Source organism: Urocampus carinirostris, chromosome 3 (assembly GCF_059441175.1).
Source record: "Urocampus carinirostris isolate Australia breed hairy pipefish chromosome 3, RoL_Ucar_1.0, whole genome shotgun sequence".
In the NCBI taxonomy this organism is placed as follows: Eukaryota; Metazoa; Chordata; class Actinopteri; order Syngnathiformes; family Syngnathidae; genus Urocampus; species Urocampus carinirostris.
In genome coordinates this window covers 22,375,059-22,393,287 of record NC_142351.1, presented here as the reverse complement: position 1 = coordinate 22,393,287, position 18,229 = coordinate 22,375,059, and the positions used below count along the sequence as shown (strand labels likewise).

General features: G+C 39.3%; 1 protein-coding gene across 2 annotated transcripts; it reads left to right on the top strand.

Moving 5' to 3' along the window:
- The first annotated feature begins 525 nt into the window (after positions 1-525).
- adora1b (adenosine A1 receptor b) lies at positions 526-15,435 on the top strand. Of its 2 annotated transcripts, none has more exons than XM_088331101.1 (3): positions 526-675; positions 2,031-2,552; positions 13,777-15,435. In XM_088331101.1, the coding sequence occupies exons 2-3, from the start codon at positions 2,212-2,214 to the stop codon at positions 14,528-14,530; spliced, it is 1,095 nt and encodes a 364-aa protein (XP_088187227.1). In that variant the 5' UTR covers positions 526-675; positions 2,031-2,211; the 3' UTR covers positions 14,531-15,435. The 2 variants fall into 2 exon arrangements, with proteins under 2 accessions (XP_088187227.1, XP_088187228.1); XM_088331102.1 differs by lacking the exon at positions 526-675 and adding an exon at positions 1,046-1,125.
- Positions 15,436-18,229: the final 2,794 nt, after the last annotated feature.

The window sequence follows — 18,229 nt, the reverse complement described above, 5'->3', positions numbered from 1 at the left end:
AGTGAGGCCTGCGGGATTATAGTTTGAGGCCACCACCTCAATATGAATGTTTAATGTAAGTGCTGCCCCTGGAAACTCACGAAAACCATATATTAATTGATTGATTGGTTGCTTTTAATATTATTTCTTAATGTTTACTTTTTGTTTGGATTTTTTTTAAAAAGATATCCAAAACAGTGGAATGTTTTTATCAGAGCTTTTCTTGTGGAAAACTGATTTGGCCCAATCTCACCCAAATTTATGCTCCAAGGCAAGCAAATAGAGTTTGAGACCACTCATGTAGACAAACCTCGATAGGGTTTTTAGTCCGGGTCTAAATTGATATGCATGGAAAGTAAAGAGTAGCTTTGTGGTTAAAACATAACTGAAAACGTATATGTTTATTCCATATTTTGTGTTTTGTTGATGTTATGTTTGTTTTTAACCCTAATCTGGATCGTCTCGGTGACCAGTCTGTGTTTGAGGGATGTCACTAAGAGTTTAAAGCATTCAAACAGGTCAAAGAAATCAAAGCAGTTAGGGTGTCAAAGAGGTCTGGGGAGAATATAACAACATTCACCGCTTTGCTGGATTATTATCATTCACACATGCTCACTGCTAACAACCTGAGCTTTGTTAACTCCTGAAATTCACGGTCTCCTCGCCAGGGCGTTTTTGTCATTGTTCAGTCTACTTGTGAGTACTCATTCTGCTTCACTTCGCATTCTTGTTTTGGGTCGTTTGAGTTAGTCAATGTTTGCTAACCTTGTAGCAGGCGTGATTCGCAGAGCCCGCTTTAATGTAACCTTGTAACTCCTTCCATGTTTTAAAATTCTGAAATGTTGATCTTTGTCTACCTGCATCTCGGTAAATAAATCCTTTTCTAAGAAGACTTATGAGATCCACTTCTCCTGTCACACCGGAACGTAACACAACATTTGTAATTCCTAATCTAAGAAAAATTATCTGCCAACTCAAAAAGGTAATTTTACATTAAAAGAATACAAGTTCTTTTTTTGTGATTAACCTGTTTTTTCTCTGTAATATATTTATGTAAACGAAAAGTATCAAGCCTGCGGCCCGAGGGCCAATCAAGGCCCACATGATGATAGTTTGAGGCCCCCGCCCTGATATATAAGATTAAAAGTAAGTGCTGCCCATGCGGATTTATTGATTGGTTTATTTTCATATCAATCTTTAATGTTTTGGGTTTTTTTTAAATCTTATTTTGTATATATTTTTAAAATATATTTGACAATAGTGGATGTTTTATCATCAGAGCTTTTCTTGTGGAGAATCGATGTGGCCTAACCACACTCAGATCCATGTCCAAGGGCCACTATGTAGACCCGTTGCCATGCAGACATCAGTCTCAAGGGAGGTATATCAAATGCATTAGGGGGAGCAATTTATTATAACCCAAACAGATCAAGCCTCTGGTTGGGGGCACAAACCTTTAATAGGACGGGGCATTGTGATGGGTCTGCACCTACGTAAAATAAGTTTTAGACCGATGATGTGGATAGGTATTCTTAGTTAGGGTCAAATCTGATATGCACGGAAAGAGAACAATTGCTCTTTGGATCAAAGACAAGAAGAGAATGAAGGAATAAAGGGAAACAGCTCCTTTATTGAGTATTATTTTAGCTCAGGACTCAGGATGGATGGTTCCATGCATTTGCACTTTATTGTTGTCAATTGTTGTCTGCCCACGGGAGAATCGGAATTTCCTTTTCTTGTATGTCAAGTGCATTTGAGAAGTTGACAAATAAAATTGACTTTGAGGGACAAAACAAGGAGAGTAGCCTCCGTTTGCAAGACTTTTGTTTCAATGCCTGTGTGCCCGTACAAAAATTGGAAACAATCGCACAAAAAGCCGAGGGGCTTGAATGAAAGGGAGGAGGGCGACATGACGCACGGTTTCTCGTGCATTTTCTCCTCTTTTGTTCGGGCGCGGAGTTCCCGGTACCCAACCCCCACCCCTCTCCTCCTTTGCCCCGCGCGCATGCACGGAGTAAACGATGCTCGTGTCCTCTTTCCTTCTCCTGCAGGAGGTGCATCCGAGTGGAAGCGGTGCGCAACGGCGGCGAGGACGCGAGAACCTGATCCGAACCTTCCCTCGTATACACTGAGAACAAACAACAATAGGCGCGTATGAAACTCAAGGATTTGTGATAGTAGGTGTTTTGGGGCTGTTTTCCTCTGCCCGGACGTGGTCCTCGTTTGTCAAGGATGCCTGGAGATCTGCTGTCCTCCCGCTCCCTCTACATCGGCATGGAAGTGGCGATCGCACTTGCGTCCGTGGTGGGCAACGTGATGGTGGTCTGGGCGGTAAAGATCAACAAATCTTTGCGGGACACAACCTTTTGTTTTATCGTCTCGTTGGCGCTTGCTGACATCGCTGTGGGGGCGCTGGTCATCCCGCTAGCGATCACCATCAGCATCGGGCTGCAGACGCACTTCTACAGCTGCCTGCTGGTCGCCTGCACGGTCCTGGTCCTCACGCAAAGTTCTATCCTGGCGCTGCTGGCCATCGCCATCGATCGATACCTGAGAGTCAAGATACCCACCAAGTAAGGTCACCTGATCCATATCAAATCAGAACAAACTTGTGTGCAGTTTTAGCAATATGCTGAACAAACTTCTGGTAGGTCACTATTGATTTAATGTTTTCCAGAAATATTCAATTGAATCATTTGTGTATTTCAAACAACTTTGACTTAACGCCACTTTTAGCTTAAAGCTAACAGTGGCTCAGGGCTTGCCAACCTTTTTGAAGCTGAAAGTTACTGTAATAGTTATAGTTACTTACTACTTCTTCCAAAGAGTAACTGATTTAGTTACTGAATTACTCTATAGTAAAAGTAACTAACTACTAGGGAATGTAACAATCTATGTTTCTTAAAACATCGCAGTGACGTCTCTGACTGGAGTTTACTTTTGTAGATGGAATTCCGGGCTATTTTTTGGAGAACCGACTTTTCAACTCACTAAAGAGTCGGACCTTTGGGTTATTTTTGTTGCTTTAATCCCTAGATTACCATCCTTTCATGTAAAGTTTTTTTTGCACGTTATGACTTAAAAAGGGGAAAAAGTAAAGATAACAAAATCAAAAATGGCAAATAAAAGACACAAAAGAAAACTTTGATAACAAAAGGGTATAGCAGATAAAATAAAAAAAGCTTTACATTTTTACATAAACACGTTAAACACTGAAACACAGAATCCCTGAAAAAAATGCATATTAATTTAAAAAAAAAGAATAAACGCGTCTCAGAGAGAACCAACTTGTGTTTTGAGGGGAGCCAGCTCCCTTCGTTCACTTTCAAGAGCCGTCTCATAAGAGCCGTTTTATTTGCAAAAGACACAAATCTGTTATCGCACCGATGATAACAGCGCGAATCAGCCCTTATTCGCCTTTTCATACCAAAGTTTCAGGTTACAAAGTACCTGAACGGGAAAATCATTGCTTCTAGTTCCGTAGGTGTTTCAGGATATAAAGTCAAAAACAAAGTACAGGTTTGATGCATTTGAGGCATTTGATGCGCATGCGTGAATCCCGGCATGCTCTTTGTGTCACCTTCCCACTCTGTAAACACCTGGCATTTGATGTGTATGCGTGAATCCCGGCATGCTCACCGTGCACCCTTCATGACATGCTCTTCGTGTCTCCTTCATGATATACTCTTTGTGTCAACCTTCATGACATGCCCCTTGTGTCCCCTTTACGCTCCGTGTCGTACCGCTACGAAGAGCTAGCATTCACAATGGACCCCACAAGAGCGCAGAAAAGAGGAAAAGGAGAGAGGAAGAAGATCGCAGAAAAGAGGAAAAGGAGAGAAGAGAAAAAGACTGGTGGGGGATTATGGGAATTAATTTAGCCAGACATCATTCTAGAATGATTGACCAATCATATGCGCCTTTAAGGTTAAAAAAAACTGGACAACGTAGTACTGTGAGTGAAAATAGTGCTATGGTGAGATCAAATGTAATGCCTTTTGCTATGTCATCAATGACGCTCTCACGGCCACGAGTAAGGTTTAAGTCTCATTGTTGCCAATGTGGAGCAAATATTAACGTTGGAATATTGCTCATGTATTTACTGGTGTAACAACACACAAAATTTGAGGTTTTACTAGATAAATAATTGCATGCACACTCAAATAGATACAAGATACCAAAAGCATTGTCAACTTAATTGTATCTGTTCGGCCCTGTACCAAATGACCCATGACTTGGCATGGGTCCGCGGCCTGGTTGTTGACATCCATGGATGTAGCTGACATGTGAAAAGTCATTAAGTTTTATCTCATTACCAAACTATCTTTAATCACGGTACCAGAGACCAATTTTAATTTCAACGTGCACTCCTTCGCATGTTACAATAACAAATTCAGTGTTGGGCAAGTTATCTTAAAAAAGTAATTAGTTAGATTTACTGACTAATTCTTCCAAAAAGTAACTGAGTTCGTAATAAAAGGAAGTTGTTGTAAATCCAAAAATTAAACATTTTCTGAGCAGTATACGAATCAGTTGAATGGAGAAGAACAGGCGGGTAGTCAAGTCATGTTTATTTGTATAGCCTTTAATCACAAAGAGTCTCAAAGGTAGATGTGTTGTAGAATCTTGTCATATTTATTGCACCTCACCAGCAACACGTTTAGCCTACATTTGAAGTGCAACAAAAATAAACAGTAAACAACATGATAACATAACAATCAACAGTAAGCAATATCTCATATCATCTCATCTCATCAGCTGCACCGCTTATCCTCAGTAGGGTCGCGGGGGTGCTGGAGCCCATCCCAGCAATCATCGGGCAGTGGGCAGGGGACACCCTGAACTGGTTGCCAGCTAATCGCAGGGCACACGGGGACAGACAACTCACTTGCTCAGTCACACCTAGGGACAATTTGGACCGGCCAATTCACCTGAAATGCATGTCTTTGGAATGTGGGAGGAAACCGGAGAGCCCGGAGGAAACCCACGCAAGCACGGGGAGAACATACAAACTCTGCACAGTAAGGCCGGGAGCTGGATTTGAACCCACGAAAGAGGTTCCCACGACCCCAGAACTGTGCCGCACACGCGCTGACAAACTAAATCTAATTCAAATAGTCCGTTGAAAAGATGGGAATTCTGACTCTTTTTAGAGAACCTTCTTTTTCGGCTCAGCTTACTCGGCTCCCCAAATGTCTCTTTAAGTCTTTTGTTTTTTTAGCCATGTATTACGATGAATTATGTATAATTATGAATAGCTTAAAAAGGGGGAAAAATAAGTCAAAACTACACCTAAATGTTAACACTGAAAAGCACAAGAAACATAGATTAAAGTATTTATAAATATACAAAGGAAAAGATACAATAAAAAACAATTTTAACCTTTTTCATACTTTAATTAAAAAAAAAAGCATCTAGACCAATCACAAGAGAAAAATAGCGTTTGAAGGGACCCGCCTCTCTAATCGTAGTTAGCCGACTCCCACTTCCAAGAGTCCGTTTATAGAGCCGTTTCATTGGCCAACAACACAAGTCGTTTGCGACCCAGCCTTCATTTCCCTTTTCTTTCGGCGCTTTAGTAAACACTATTTTGGTGATCGCCATCTAACTTTATGGTAGTGGCTATTCTGAATGGTGACATGATCCGAAAGACATGATCCAAAAAGACAATCAGGAAGAGACAGGAAAACCGCGCCGCTGAACACAGCATCAGGTGTGCGGGGACACGTCGCCATTGGCTTTCTGCTGCTAAAGTATAACAATAACAGACTTGTTACTTCGGAAAAAGTAATGAGTTCGATTACCCCGTTACTGAAAAAAATAACGCAGTTACGTTACGCGTTATTCATAACAGCGTTATTCCCAACACTGACAACATGTTTGTCACTTGGCATGCTTAGAATGGAACAAGCATTTATTTTCATTGAAACATGGAAACGCACCATGACAACAAAGACAGTTAAAACATGTTCCTTTATCTCTTTGTTTCATTATCCTCACTGTAAAATGTGGAACTGGAGTCGTCCAATTTCGTTGTTACAATATATCCCATGTTGTAACAATGACAAAGCATATTCTATTCTATTCTATGAAATTAACATTCGTCTCTGGTATTTTGACCAAAAATAGTGTTATACTAAGATAAAATAGACTGCCTTTTCGCAAGTCTTATTGTTCTGTGTAGGATCCATAGGGTTTTTTGATTGTAGGTTTCTGGAAAACAATACATTTTTACATTTAGGCACTCCTGCATTCTTCACATTTTTTCTCTTACAAAAGGTTTGGGGACCCCAGGGCTACAGGTTTGATATGTGTTTGTAAAATAACAACTTATGTCACCACTACGTACATTGCGTTTATGTTACCATTATTTTATTACTAAGATTTAAGTATTAGATTAGGGTTCAAATAAGCTCAGTCAACCACTAAAACTTGTACAAGGGTGCTGAGTGATTTACATACAAAAAATACAAGCCAATTCAAAAATAATTCATCAAGTATTTCAAAACACTGAACGTGTCAATGGCTTGTCACGCAAGTTAGAAATCAAAGATCCTAGAAAATCAAAATTATACATTACTGGTGAGTTATTTTTAGAACCATTGTCGCCATTCAAATGTTCTTAGGGCTACAGAGCGGTTGTTTAGCTGCACGCTAGCATTGGGGCTCCTGGGATTTAGCCAGGTGTCCACGGTGATAAAAAAAAAAAAACAACCATCCCAAATGTAGCGGTTTCCCACAAGTTGTACCTCCAGGTCATCCGTTTGATGGTTAATGGATCTGGCGTTGGTAACTAGTCAGGTTTGGCAGGGGGGGTTAAGAGAGTTGTTAGCCTCGACGTTAGCCTAGATGTAGCAGTAAACCGGACCTGCAGCCTCGCTATTAATTTCTCTCCCGAGGCAGCCTTAGTCAATTCCCACACGCAATCCACGGAGCACCTGGTAGTGATAGCCATTTGTATGCGCTCTCTGTACTTTCTTCAGAGTCTGATTTAATTGATGAATTTTTCTTCAATGTGACTAGCCGCTAGAAGCTAGTGGTCGACAGTGTGTTTAGGTTTGGAGACGGCTGTTTGACTGACTGCTCACACCAGCCTATGAGAATCCTTTGCATGAAAATGTCTGTTATTTTTAAAAGAATTGTCTTTATATCCCATCATAATATGTTCTATAATATTTCATGCAATTAACGGCAATTTATTATTCCTTTAATGTATGCGTCCTGTTCCTTAGGCTGTGACTTTAGGGCAGGCGATTTGGTCTTGGCCAAAGTCACGAGTACCGAATTGTTTCTCAATTGTTGGTATTGGCGCCGATTCTCACTTATCTTGACTTAGAAGGAAAGAGTTATTCTCCTTAGCATCCTTAGCTCCTTAGCTTGCTACTGCTAATAAGATGAGAATAATGGGAACTTTTAGTGTCAATTACATTATAGTTTTTGTACTCATACAAGTAGAAGCACAGTGACTGATTTGTTTTTTTTTTTAATATTCTTTTTTAATAATTGTAGTAGTATGGGAGGGGGCACATGCTCAGTGCCCTTTTCAGTTAGGTCTGGAGGCAGTATACATTCATGTATATTAAAGTCGGATTTATACAACAAATTTATGTCATATCTCAATGAGGGCACCAAATACAGGATTATAATGTCTCCACCTTTTCATATTTTCATATTCACTATTTTCCCACAACACGTTTTGTGTATGCTCTCACGATAACCCTCCCAGTCTAATAGCAATGTAATAATTGAATTTAGTATGTTTTATTTAGATAAATAAATCAAGATAAGTATAGTTTTATTTTGATAATGAATCAAGCTAAATTGTTTGGTAAACTGATGGAAAAAGGGATTTTATCAGCATATGTTATTGCACTAATCACTAACATTCTATTTTCCTCTCAAAGTGTACAACAGTAAAGATTTTTTTTTGTCTTTTGTTTTTTTGTATAGCCATACTGGTTAATGGAACGGTCATTAACTTACCTAACTATATTGACTTTTTTCCTCGTATATTAGACTGAGAAACATTCTTTTGAGGGGTTAAAAACAAAGAAAAATGTGGGATAAATAAGTCTGTACATTTGGTTTGAACATTACATAGTCTTAGTGAAGTCACTTCTGCTGACTCATGAAAATATGTTTCCTTCTCTTTTTAGGGTAGCAGTGTTGCAGATTAATGCATGAATGAATAAATGAATGACACTTTTATTCTGAACGTGATAAAAACAAGCCAAAAAAAACAAAAGCAATGTTAACGTACACGTCTGAAGAGGAATAGGAATTAGCATATGCGTATTTTATCCTACCCTCACACGTCCTTAATAATCCTGGTTCACAGCTAATAAATACTCTTGTGTATTTACATGTAAAAAACACTTCATGAATATACATATTTACATTGGTTCTGTGGATGCACTGTCCCTTCATTATCATCATCATCCCCATCAGTGCTGTTTCCATACTTTTTCAGCATGATACAATGAGAGTCTCTAATATGTATATACTGGAGCCATATCCTCCTAGTGGGAGATGGTTGATGTCAAGAACACATTTTTGACTCTTTCTGGGAGATTGATACAAAAGAGGTGATTCCCAGCCCCCTCGCTCAACCCAACTGATGTGTTGCAACATCTCGTTTGGAGTCATTGGTGACCAAACCCCCTAATTCCAACTCCTAATGCCGAGCGCCAAGCAGGGAGTCAATGGGAGCCAATGTTGTAAGTCTTGTGTATGACCTGGGCGAGGCTTGAACCACCAATCTCCCAGTCTCGGGCAGGCGCCCTAACCCCACCAACTGGTCTATTATAAGGATAGTTATCATGGGTTTTGTGGTGTTTGTTGTGCATCACACAAGTATCTTTTGTTATGTATGCTAAGGTCAAGTCATGTTTATTTGTATAGCCCTTAATCGCAAGGAGTCTCAAAGGGCTCCACAGACCACAGACTATTGCAAAACTACAGACCATTATTCCGCCGTCCCCTGATCTAAAACTTGCATGAGGGCAATGAAAAACTCCAAAACCTTAGCGTAAGGATGATGAAGAAACCTTGAGAAGGAACCACAAATGAGGTAATCCCCCTTCCAGGACGACCAGGCTGCAATGGATTAATAAGCAATACAAAAATCTTATCTCTCTCTCTCTATATATATAAATATAATAAATCAAGGATGATATAAAGTAAAATATGAAAAATAAAAAGGACACTAACCAGTAAAATTACTGTGAAAGGCTTTACAATTATAGAGAGAGAGACTATATGGAAACAAATCTTTTCTAAAAGTTCATCTTAGGCCATCCAATTTAAAGGTTCCTATCCAAGAATAAGTAACTGAAATACAATTAATATGTAAACAGCCTAATAGTTCATTATAAAACAATAGCATTCTACTCTATTCTGTTATCTGTAGTAATTAAGAGAATGAACAAATCCTTGCTGAAATTAAAAGCGAAGAGTGAGAATAACTAGCCCTCTACTGCACTTAAAGACGTGGTTGTCCCGACACGAACATCAATGATCAATACTAATGCCTCGCATGAAAGCCGAGCCTAATTGCAGCATTTCCTTTCGCTTCGGGCGAGATGTGTAAGTGTCGCAGGGAGGAATTTACAGAGCAAAAGTCCAAGTTTATGACTGCCAATTTAATTCCTCTATCCTAATCTGACTTACCTTATATACATTTACAGTAAAGCAATGCTACTGTGCTTGAATTATTTGAATTGACACGATTAGTGTCAGAGATGAAAAGTTCTTTTGATGACATCATGTAGATTAAATATTGGCTACAAAAAATATTGTGCTATTGCATAATAAAATCATGATGTTTAGTATTAACGACCTTCATTTATCCACACAATGCAGAAACAGTTTTACACACCTACTTAGCAAGCATGTGCTAGGATTCTAAGTGTTAATGTGTGCCTGTTAACCAAGTTTCCGTTCCTCTCTGAATTGTAACGATGCTCCCTCTTTTGTGTTTTCTTCTTTCTAACCAAATGTCATACAAAACAAACCATTTTGGTCAATGTTTTGTTCGTCTTTAAGATCATGTTTGCTCAATTCTTTAGCACAGGGGTCGGGAACCTACGGCTTCTCGTATGTTCATATGGCTCAATAAAAATATGCTATTTGTGAAAATTCCTGTTTGTCGCATGTATGTGTGGTAAACTTGTTCGGTCCAGAATATATAAGGCACAGTTTTACCAACAGTTTGCAGGCAAAGTGTCACCCCAATAGACCCAATTTTGGCTTTACATCGCTAAAGGAATGATTCATATAAAAGCTCATTAAGTAATTCATGTTCATGTTGAGACACTTTGGTAAAAACCCACACCACAAACTATGGATACAAACGCTGGGTAGGCACGTGGAACAATTGGATTAGGTGAGCGGTAACGAAGCTATGTGACACCAGCTCCCTTCTCTCACACACTGCCCTTAAGGAAAATAAATCCATAAACATTTCGCTTGCACGTTTTTGTGACATATTTACAAAAGAACTCTGCTTGCACCTTGTTTTGAAACCGTTATTTATGAAATAAAAGAGTCAAAATGAACCTCAATTATCTTACAGAAGTTACTGTGGGAAGGATAAGTTTAAAGTGGTGGTAAATTTGTTGATATGGGACATGGACTCTGGCATTGTTATTTCATGAATTTTAGCAAAACATTGTTAGGAATTAAATATTATAATGTACCATTTACCAAATTGTTCGAATTAGTTATCTGACCCCAATTACCAAACACAACCTACATTCACCTAACAATGCACGCCTGTTTCTTGATGGAAAAGATCATCAAGAGACCGGCATTTCCACACGGGGGGAGATTTAATTTCTTAAATAATTTAACTAAGTGAACTTATAAAATATGGCCGAATTTAGCCAAATTAGTGTCGCTCGAGTCTCTGTCAAGCCTCCTCTCTCTCGATCTTCTGCCTTCTCTCTGCCCATGTTATTCCCGCAAGCTGGTGTGCCGGCTCCTCTCATGGGCGTGCCAGGAAAGCCCCCACGTGGGGTCCACCCCTTCGCCTCGATGTCTGGAAAAACTCAAAACAGCAGAGCGTTTATAAAAACAATACCTGCCGTCCTTCGTCAGAGTCCTGTTATCAAAATTTCCCAGCCAAAACATTCCGCATTTAGAACAGCGTGACCTGAAGCCCACTCAGTGAAAATCTTCATTGCACTCAATAAATGTAACTTGTATTCAATCGTGTAAAATCTTTTATAGTCAAATGAATAAAATCCTTCACCATCCAACATCACACAGTGAAATAAAATGTGCTTTCATTTGTCTGGTAAGCTGGTTTGGCGGTTTGCTGATTTTTTTTCTTAAAATATATGGTACAGCTCTTTTTAAAAATTTAAATTAAAATATTTGGCTATTATGTTTCTTTAGTCAAAAAGGTTTCTGACCCTCCTGTAGCATCTTGTGGTATTAGAAAACATGCTATTTTCATTTTTAATGTAACTGTTCTTTATCTTTTTAACATAAATAAGAATTGTCCACATTTTCGGGGAATGGGTTGAAAGTTTTTTTTTTGTTTTTTTTCAAAAGATTGGACCAAAAATATAAGCTTACTAAAACATTTTTAATTTTCCCCTAGCATTCTATGAATCTTCCTTATGTGCATTTAGGTGTAAGATCTCTTTTAAAAAAGTGATATTTGCAACACCTTCATTTTTCACATAACTTATGATTATCCAGGGTTTGACTTAAGTTTAGATTCACAAAACCCTTTTACAAGTCAGCATGTTTATTTGTAGGGAACAGTCAGGTTGAGATCGGAAAACTTTTTATTTTAGTTCTTTGTAAGGCTATTTAAATGCATATAATAATCTTAATATGTTTTTATTTGGACTGCCATTAGTCCAACTACGTCCATCAGCAGAATACTCTTTCTTTTTTGCTGATGCACTAGTCATACACTCTGACTCGCTTACTCAGTAAACAAGCCTCAAATTTACCGGTTGATTTCTCTTGGACATATTTCTGTACATTTGTCTTGTTTGTCCATGCCTCCGGTGAGCAACAAACATTACACATAAGCCCTTTTCTTTTGCGTAAGTGCCAGCCAGGTTATTCCCAAACACTATCTATATGGGATTAACTTTTGTCAATAGTCATGTAAAAGGCTTATTCAGATTATTCAAAAAACCTTATAAAGTGAGAAAAGTCTAGATTTTCAGACTCTGTACCCGTCCGTCATGGTAAAGAGGGAGCTGAGCCGAAAGGCAAAGCTCTCAATTTACCGGCCAATCTACGTTCCTACCTTCACCTATTGTCATGGACTTTGGGTTATGACCGAAAGACCACGATCCCAGATACAAGGGGCTGAAATGAGTTTCCTCCGCAGGTTGGCTGGGTTCTCCCTTAGAGATAAGTTTAGAAGCTCAGGTATGCGGGAGAGACTCTTGTGTAGAGGCCCTGCTCCTCCACGTTGAGAGGAGCCACATGAGGTGGCTCGGGCATCTGATAAGGATGCCTCCTGGATGCCTCCCTTGGGAGGTGTTCTGGGCATGTCCAACCGGCAGGTGGGCCCGGAAACAACCCAGGACACGCTGGAGAGATGTCTCTAGGCGGCCTGGGAACGCCTCGGGATCCCGTCGGATGAGCTGGATGAAGTGGTTGGACATAGGGAGGTCTGGGCTTCCCTGTTGAGGCTGCTGCCCCTGCGACCTGACCCTCCGGATAAGCGCAAGATAATGGATGGATGGATGGAATCTTCGATATTCCCGTTTTATAAAACAGTGGAAATCTGCAGAATAATCTGAAGATGCTCTTATCAGTACTGCCAATGGTCCAACTCCATTCATAAGCAGAATCAGGGTCCGTAGATTGCTTAACCGCCAGGTTTGCCGGGGAGTGGTCACTAGCACAGCAACAAACACTTATTTTTTCAGTCGATTCATCCATTTTACAGTAGAAGGATTATCTATCTACCCTGGTCATATACCTCGAGAGGGGTGACTGACAGCAAAACAAACACATACAAAAATAAAGAAAATTTAAAAAAGGGAAAAAGTAGCAAAAGCACACACAAATTTTTGGACCATGGCCAACCCAAATGCCCATACAAGTTAAGCACCTCGGCACCCAGTTGGTCATGCTTTCGTCCCTCCAGATGAAACGGGACACAGGAAAGCGGCCATGTCACTCAGGTCATGGTGAAACAACACACTCTTCTGTTCAACAGCAGGGCCCGACAGCTTTCACTGGTTTACCCCTGCCGCATCATACAGGTGTCCTGCCCATCCCTGAGAACGCATCCAACATCCCACTATCCTTTCACAACACCTCTCCACTCATTCCTATCACCAACAAGAGCTCTAGATTCCATTATATATAGACCTCTTTCCTGCAGTGGACTCATAACACTATCTGTCCACGTCAATCGCGGCCTTCCTCTTGGTCTCCTTCCATTTACTTCTGCTCTGTAATAGAAGGATAAACTGGAGAAAATATAAGTTTCTATTTAATTTTTTGTCAGTGGGTGGTTGGGTGCATCCCTTAACCACTAGGGTTATAGGGGCACTATTTCCTGTGGTGTGTCTTGGGCAAGTACAGCCTGGCAACGCCCATACCTCTCCAGGCTGATGTTTTGGGTAGGGATTTGCTCCCCCACATGTAACTGATATGGGGTTAAGTTTTGTCAATAGTCATGCAAAAGGTTTATGGAGATTGATCCAAAACCCAAATTCTGATCTCAATTCAACAATTTCCTACTTGTCAACACATCTCAATACCCACTTCTTCCTGCGCTTGATGTTTGATGCTGCCTCTCTGTGGCCTTTGCAGGTACAAGCGGGTGGTGACGCCGCGGCGAGCCGGCACGGCCGTTGTTGTGTGCTGGATGGTATCATTTGTGGTAGGACTCACCCCCATGCTAGGCTGGCATAACTTGCGGCACCTGCGTCAAAACAGCTCCATTGGGGACGACCTGGTAATCACTTGTGAGTTCGAAAACGTGATCAGTATGGACTACATGGTCTACTTCAACTTTTTTGGCTGGGTACTCCCTCCTTTGGTTCTAATGCTGATGATCTACGCCGAGATTTTCTACATGATCCACAAGCAGCTCAACAGCAAGAAGCTGACGGGCAGCCACAGCGACCCAAACAAGTACTACGACAAGGAGCTAAATCTGGCCAAATCCTTGGCGCTGGTTCTCTTTCTCTTTGCAGTCAGCTGGCTGCCCCTGCACATCATCAACTGCATAACACTGTTTTGCCCAGATTGCCAGAAACCCATTGTCCTGCTCTACATCGCCATCCTGCTCACCCATGGCAACTCGGCAGTCAACCCCATCGTCTATGCCTTCCGAATCCAGAAGTTCCGCACGGCCTTCCGCAAGATCTGGAAACAGTACTTCTGTTGCAAGGACACGCCAGCTTTGGAGATGCAGCCCAGCGACAGGAAGTGGCACAGCATCAACCCTGAGCCAGATATGGCCCTGACCCCTGAGGGTGGTGGGGCGCTTGCTTTAAACCATCGCACCGAACCTCTGGAAGTGAAACAACCCCCACTCTTATTAGAGCAGAACTCAGTTTAAAACAAGGAATAGAAACCTTTTGGAATGAATTTGAAAAGCACAAGAACCCTGGTTCTAGATGTGATCCAAATAGGGGCATTCCCTCGTCTTGGGTGTCTGAGACAATCCTTCCAAGGAATGGTCTTACCTAAGGAGGTATACCCAAACATTACAGTATATAAACGACATCACCATGCCATCAGCTAGATCTGAGTTGCAAATGATTGACTCTTTATGATGGCACAAAAAAAACAAAAACAAAGACCTGGTTCTGACTAAAACAGGGTAAATAGCTCGAAAGTGTATTCTAACCTTTTTCTCTTCGACGTGTCAAATTTCAGACACAAGTTTAACTGCTTAAAAGGGAGGCCTGACAGCAGAAGAACGTTAAGTCGATTCAAAGATAGATCTTTGGAAAGCATATCCGTAGTAAAAGTAATCAGTGAAGGACAAGCTAATTGACTGTCTTCTGTTGCCCGGATTACTGGCTCAAAATTAAAGCCGCGCTCTGTGAGCTGACTTTGTGCTAAACCGCACAACAAAGACCCAAGGAAACATGTTTTTGTAATAAACAATTGGGGAAAAAAGAAATGATGACAAGGTTTGGGTCCCAGTATGTCTATTCAGACGTGACTGTTGTCTTTTCTGCACAATTTATTACATGTACTTGATTTATCCCCTTCACTGTTTCAACAATATGGGTTTCTTTTTTTCTAAGGGGGAACATTCGTCAGTGTCATTCAATCTTTTGTCATTGCAAACAAAACAACAAAATGCACTATTTGCAGTTCAAACGGACCGTGTTGCTTTTCTGCCTGGTGCCTACGTTTATGAAAAGTTCTATGAACGTGCAGTAATGTTACATTGTTACATTGTCACAGTGATCTGTTGTAAGGCTGCAGTTATTAAACTTTTTGGGCCGCTGATTTTTACAGCTCCATAATTGTCACTTCAAATAACATGTCCATTATATGAGAAAATGGTCCAAGTTAAGAAAGCTGTTGGAGCAAGGGTGTCCAAACTAAGGCCTGGGGGCCATTTGTGTGAGGCCATCTGTTTTCTACCTTCCCCAAAATATATACAGAACCTATTTAAAGACATATGACATGGCCTCAAAGGCTAGTTACTGGGTAAAATGTAGAGGTGGTCAGAGTCTCCCAAAAATTATGTCACTGAAACCGATCAATGGTTCATGCATTGTTTTTCAACATATGATCCACATTAATCATGTGTGACTAAGATCAGGATGATGATAATATGTAGTGACTAAGAATGTATTTTAAAAATTGAAATCTTTATTCGCCTCTTTCACATTCTTAACGGTTCCAAGGTCTGGGTCATAAATAATAAAGATTCAATTGAAAACATTTGGACACTCCTGGTTTAGAAAAATAAGTTTTAATGGTTAGTAGAAAAGTCATATTTTGAATAGAACTCCTTATTCATTTTTTTTCTTAAAGGGCCACAATTTGCAAAACAAAGTCTCATTATCATCAAAGTAAGTCTTACGCCTTTTTCTTTGTTGGATATTACTTTAATGATGTTCCGCAATCAGATAATTGTGGTGGCACAAAGCTCAGGTAATGAAAACAGAAGGTACTTTGTTGTTGTTTTTTTTTAAAAAAGCAGGCAGAACTCAATTTTATTCTTTAAATGATCAAATTGACAGTCATTTTCCAGACTTAACCCTCGTGCCATGCAGGTACAGTACATATTGTGTACATTTTCATGCTTTAGGAGCTCATATTTTCCCAGGTAGTGAGAACATATAGTTCTTAAATGGCATTATGCTGTAATTCATACGTTACTGCATTCTGGAGACAACCACATACGATAAACAAAACACATTATGAACACCCATTATAATTCATAATATTTGACATAGCATAAACCTGGTATATTTCAATGCATTTCCTGTGATATCAACATTTTCTCTTGTATGCTAAATACATGTTTGAGTTAAATATTCACATCTTTTGTCGTCACCACCTTTGACAAATTCAAAGCTTTAATTAGGCCATATAAAATATTCACCTAGAAATTGTATTGTATGTGTATGTTTATACTGTACCTTTAGGACTCATACTGTCCCCTAAGGGGTGCAGAAAGAAATAGAAAAATTAAAAACGGTATACGTATGGGTAGGTCTAATATCAAAGAACATTTGGGTGGTTGCAAGTAAAAATATAAGACTTGAGTTATCTCACCTCAAATTCAATGTACATTGACAAAAATTGAATGAGGTTTAAGAGGACATTGCTATTGCCGAAAAATGGCATGTAGAGACGAAAATAATCAGTTTTCACCACTTTTTGACAAATTCAAATCTCTCATTAGGCCTTATGAAATACTGACTTAGAAATGTTATGTATATGTACGTACATTTCAGTTAGTTTTCTTTAAAGGTACTTTTAGGACTTGTAGTCTTCTTAGAGGCAGGTAAAAAAATAAATAAGGAATTATATATGTATGGATACGTCTGATGCCACAGAACATTTTTAGTAGTTGGAAGTAAAAAAATCATAAATTATCACACTTATAGTTCATGTACAAATAATGTACTCTGACATGAATTGTGTAAGGTTTTTGGGGAATTTTTCTTTTAAATGGCATGTATTGAAAAAAATCAGCATATTTTGACTAATTCAAAGCTCTAACTAGGCCATATAAACCCAGAAATGTTATTCAAATGTATATACAGTTAAGTTAGGTTTTTTTTTTACGGACAGAATAAATAAATGAAAAGCTTGGTGTATGGATAGTTTTGATGCCACCAAACATTTTGAGTTGTTGGAATTCAAAGAAATTTATAAATGCCTTAGTTATCACAGTTTAAAGACAATGTCCAAAAAATGTACACTGACATGTATTGTGTCACAAAAGAAAACGCATGCCACAAGAATTAAGGACCCCAGTTTGAAAAAATACTGTCCTTAGAGATGTAAAATTTGAAGGTGGTGATTTCATTTATCCTGTGAGGTGTATTAATTGTGGAAGTATTCAATCAAGAGGATTTTTTTTCTCTGCCAGGCAATTAAAATATCCTCAGGGTTGAACATACATTACATTTAGTGAACACCATTTTTGGCATTTTGGCGCCATATTTTTGGGTTATAAGCGTTTGAGGGATGTGAGGGCTGTTCTGCGTCTGATTGTATTTAAATTAAGCATTGTCGGAAATGGTAAAATACTGTAAAGTCAATTGGGATTTGTTGATGAAAAAATATGATACGTTCCAAAATAAGTGTAGGAAAGTGCCAAGGTTTTTTTAAACCCTGTAATAGGAATTGGGATTTGTTAATGACAAACTTTCATATATTCCAAAATAATTGCTGGAAAGTTTTCAAAAGTTTAATCTTGACTTCTTAAAGTATATTTTCAACTGCTATTTTGATACTTTTCATTCAATTATCTATTTTGTTATATTTGTTTTAATGCTGCTGAAACTTAACTTAAGCACCTATATCACGGATCAGGAACGTATGGCTCATCAGCCATATATTGCTTTTTTCACAAGGACATTTAGTTAAGAGAGAAATTGAAGGCCAAAATAATATTTACCACGGCTTTCCAATCTTCGTGTATGTGAGGCCGAAACAATACCAAAAGTTGCTTCTTCGGTCCAAATTAAAATGGAAAGTTTGAACACCAGTTTAATGAAATGAAATGATCTGCATTTATATAGCGCTTTTCAAGTCAATGACTTCCCAAAGCGCTTTA

Coding starts and splice junctions, on each gene's coding strand:
- adora1b (XM_088331101.1), top strand. CDS start 2,212: ATGCCTGGAGATCTGCTGTCCTCCCGCTCCCTCTACATCGGCATGGAA. Junction 2,553..13,776: donor AGAGTCAAGATACCCACCAA/GTAAGGTCACCT, acceptor TGGCCTTTGCAG/GTACAAGCGGGTGGTGACGC.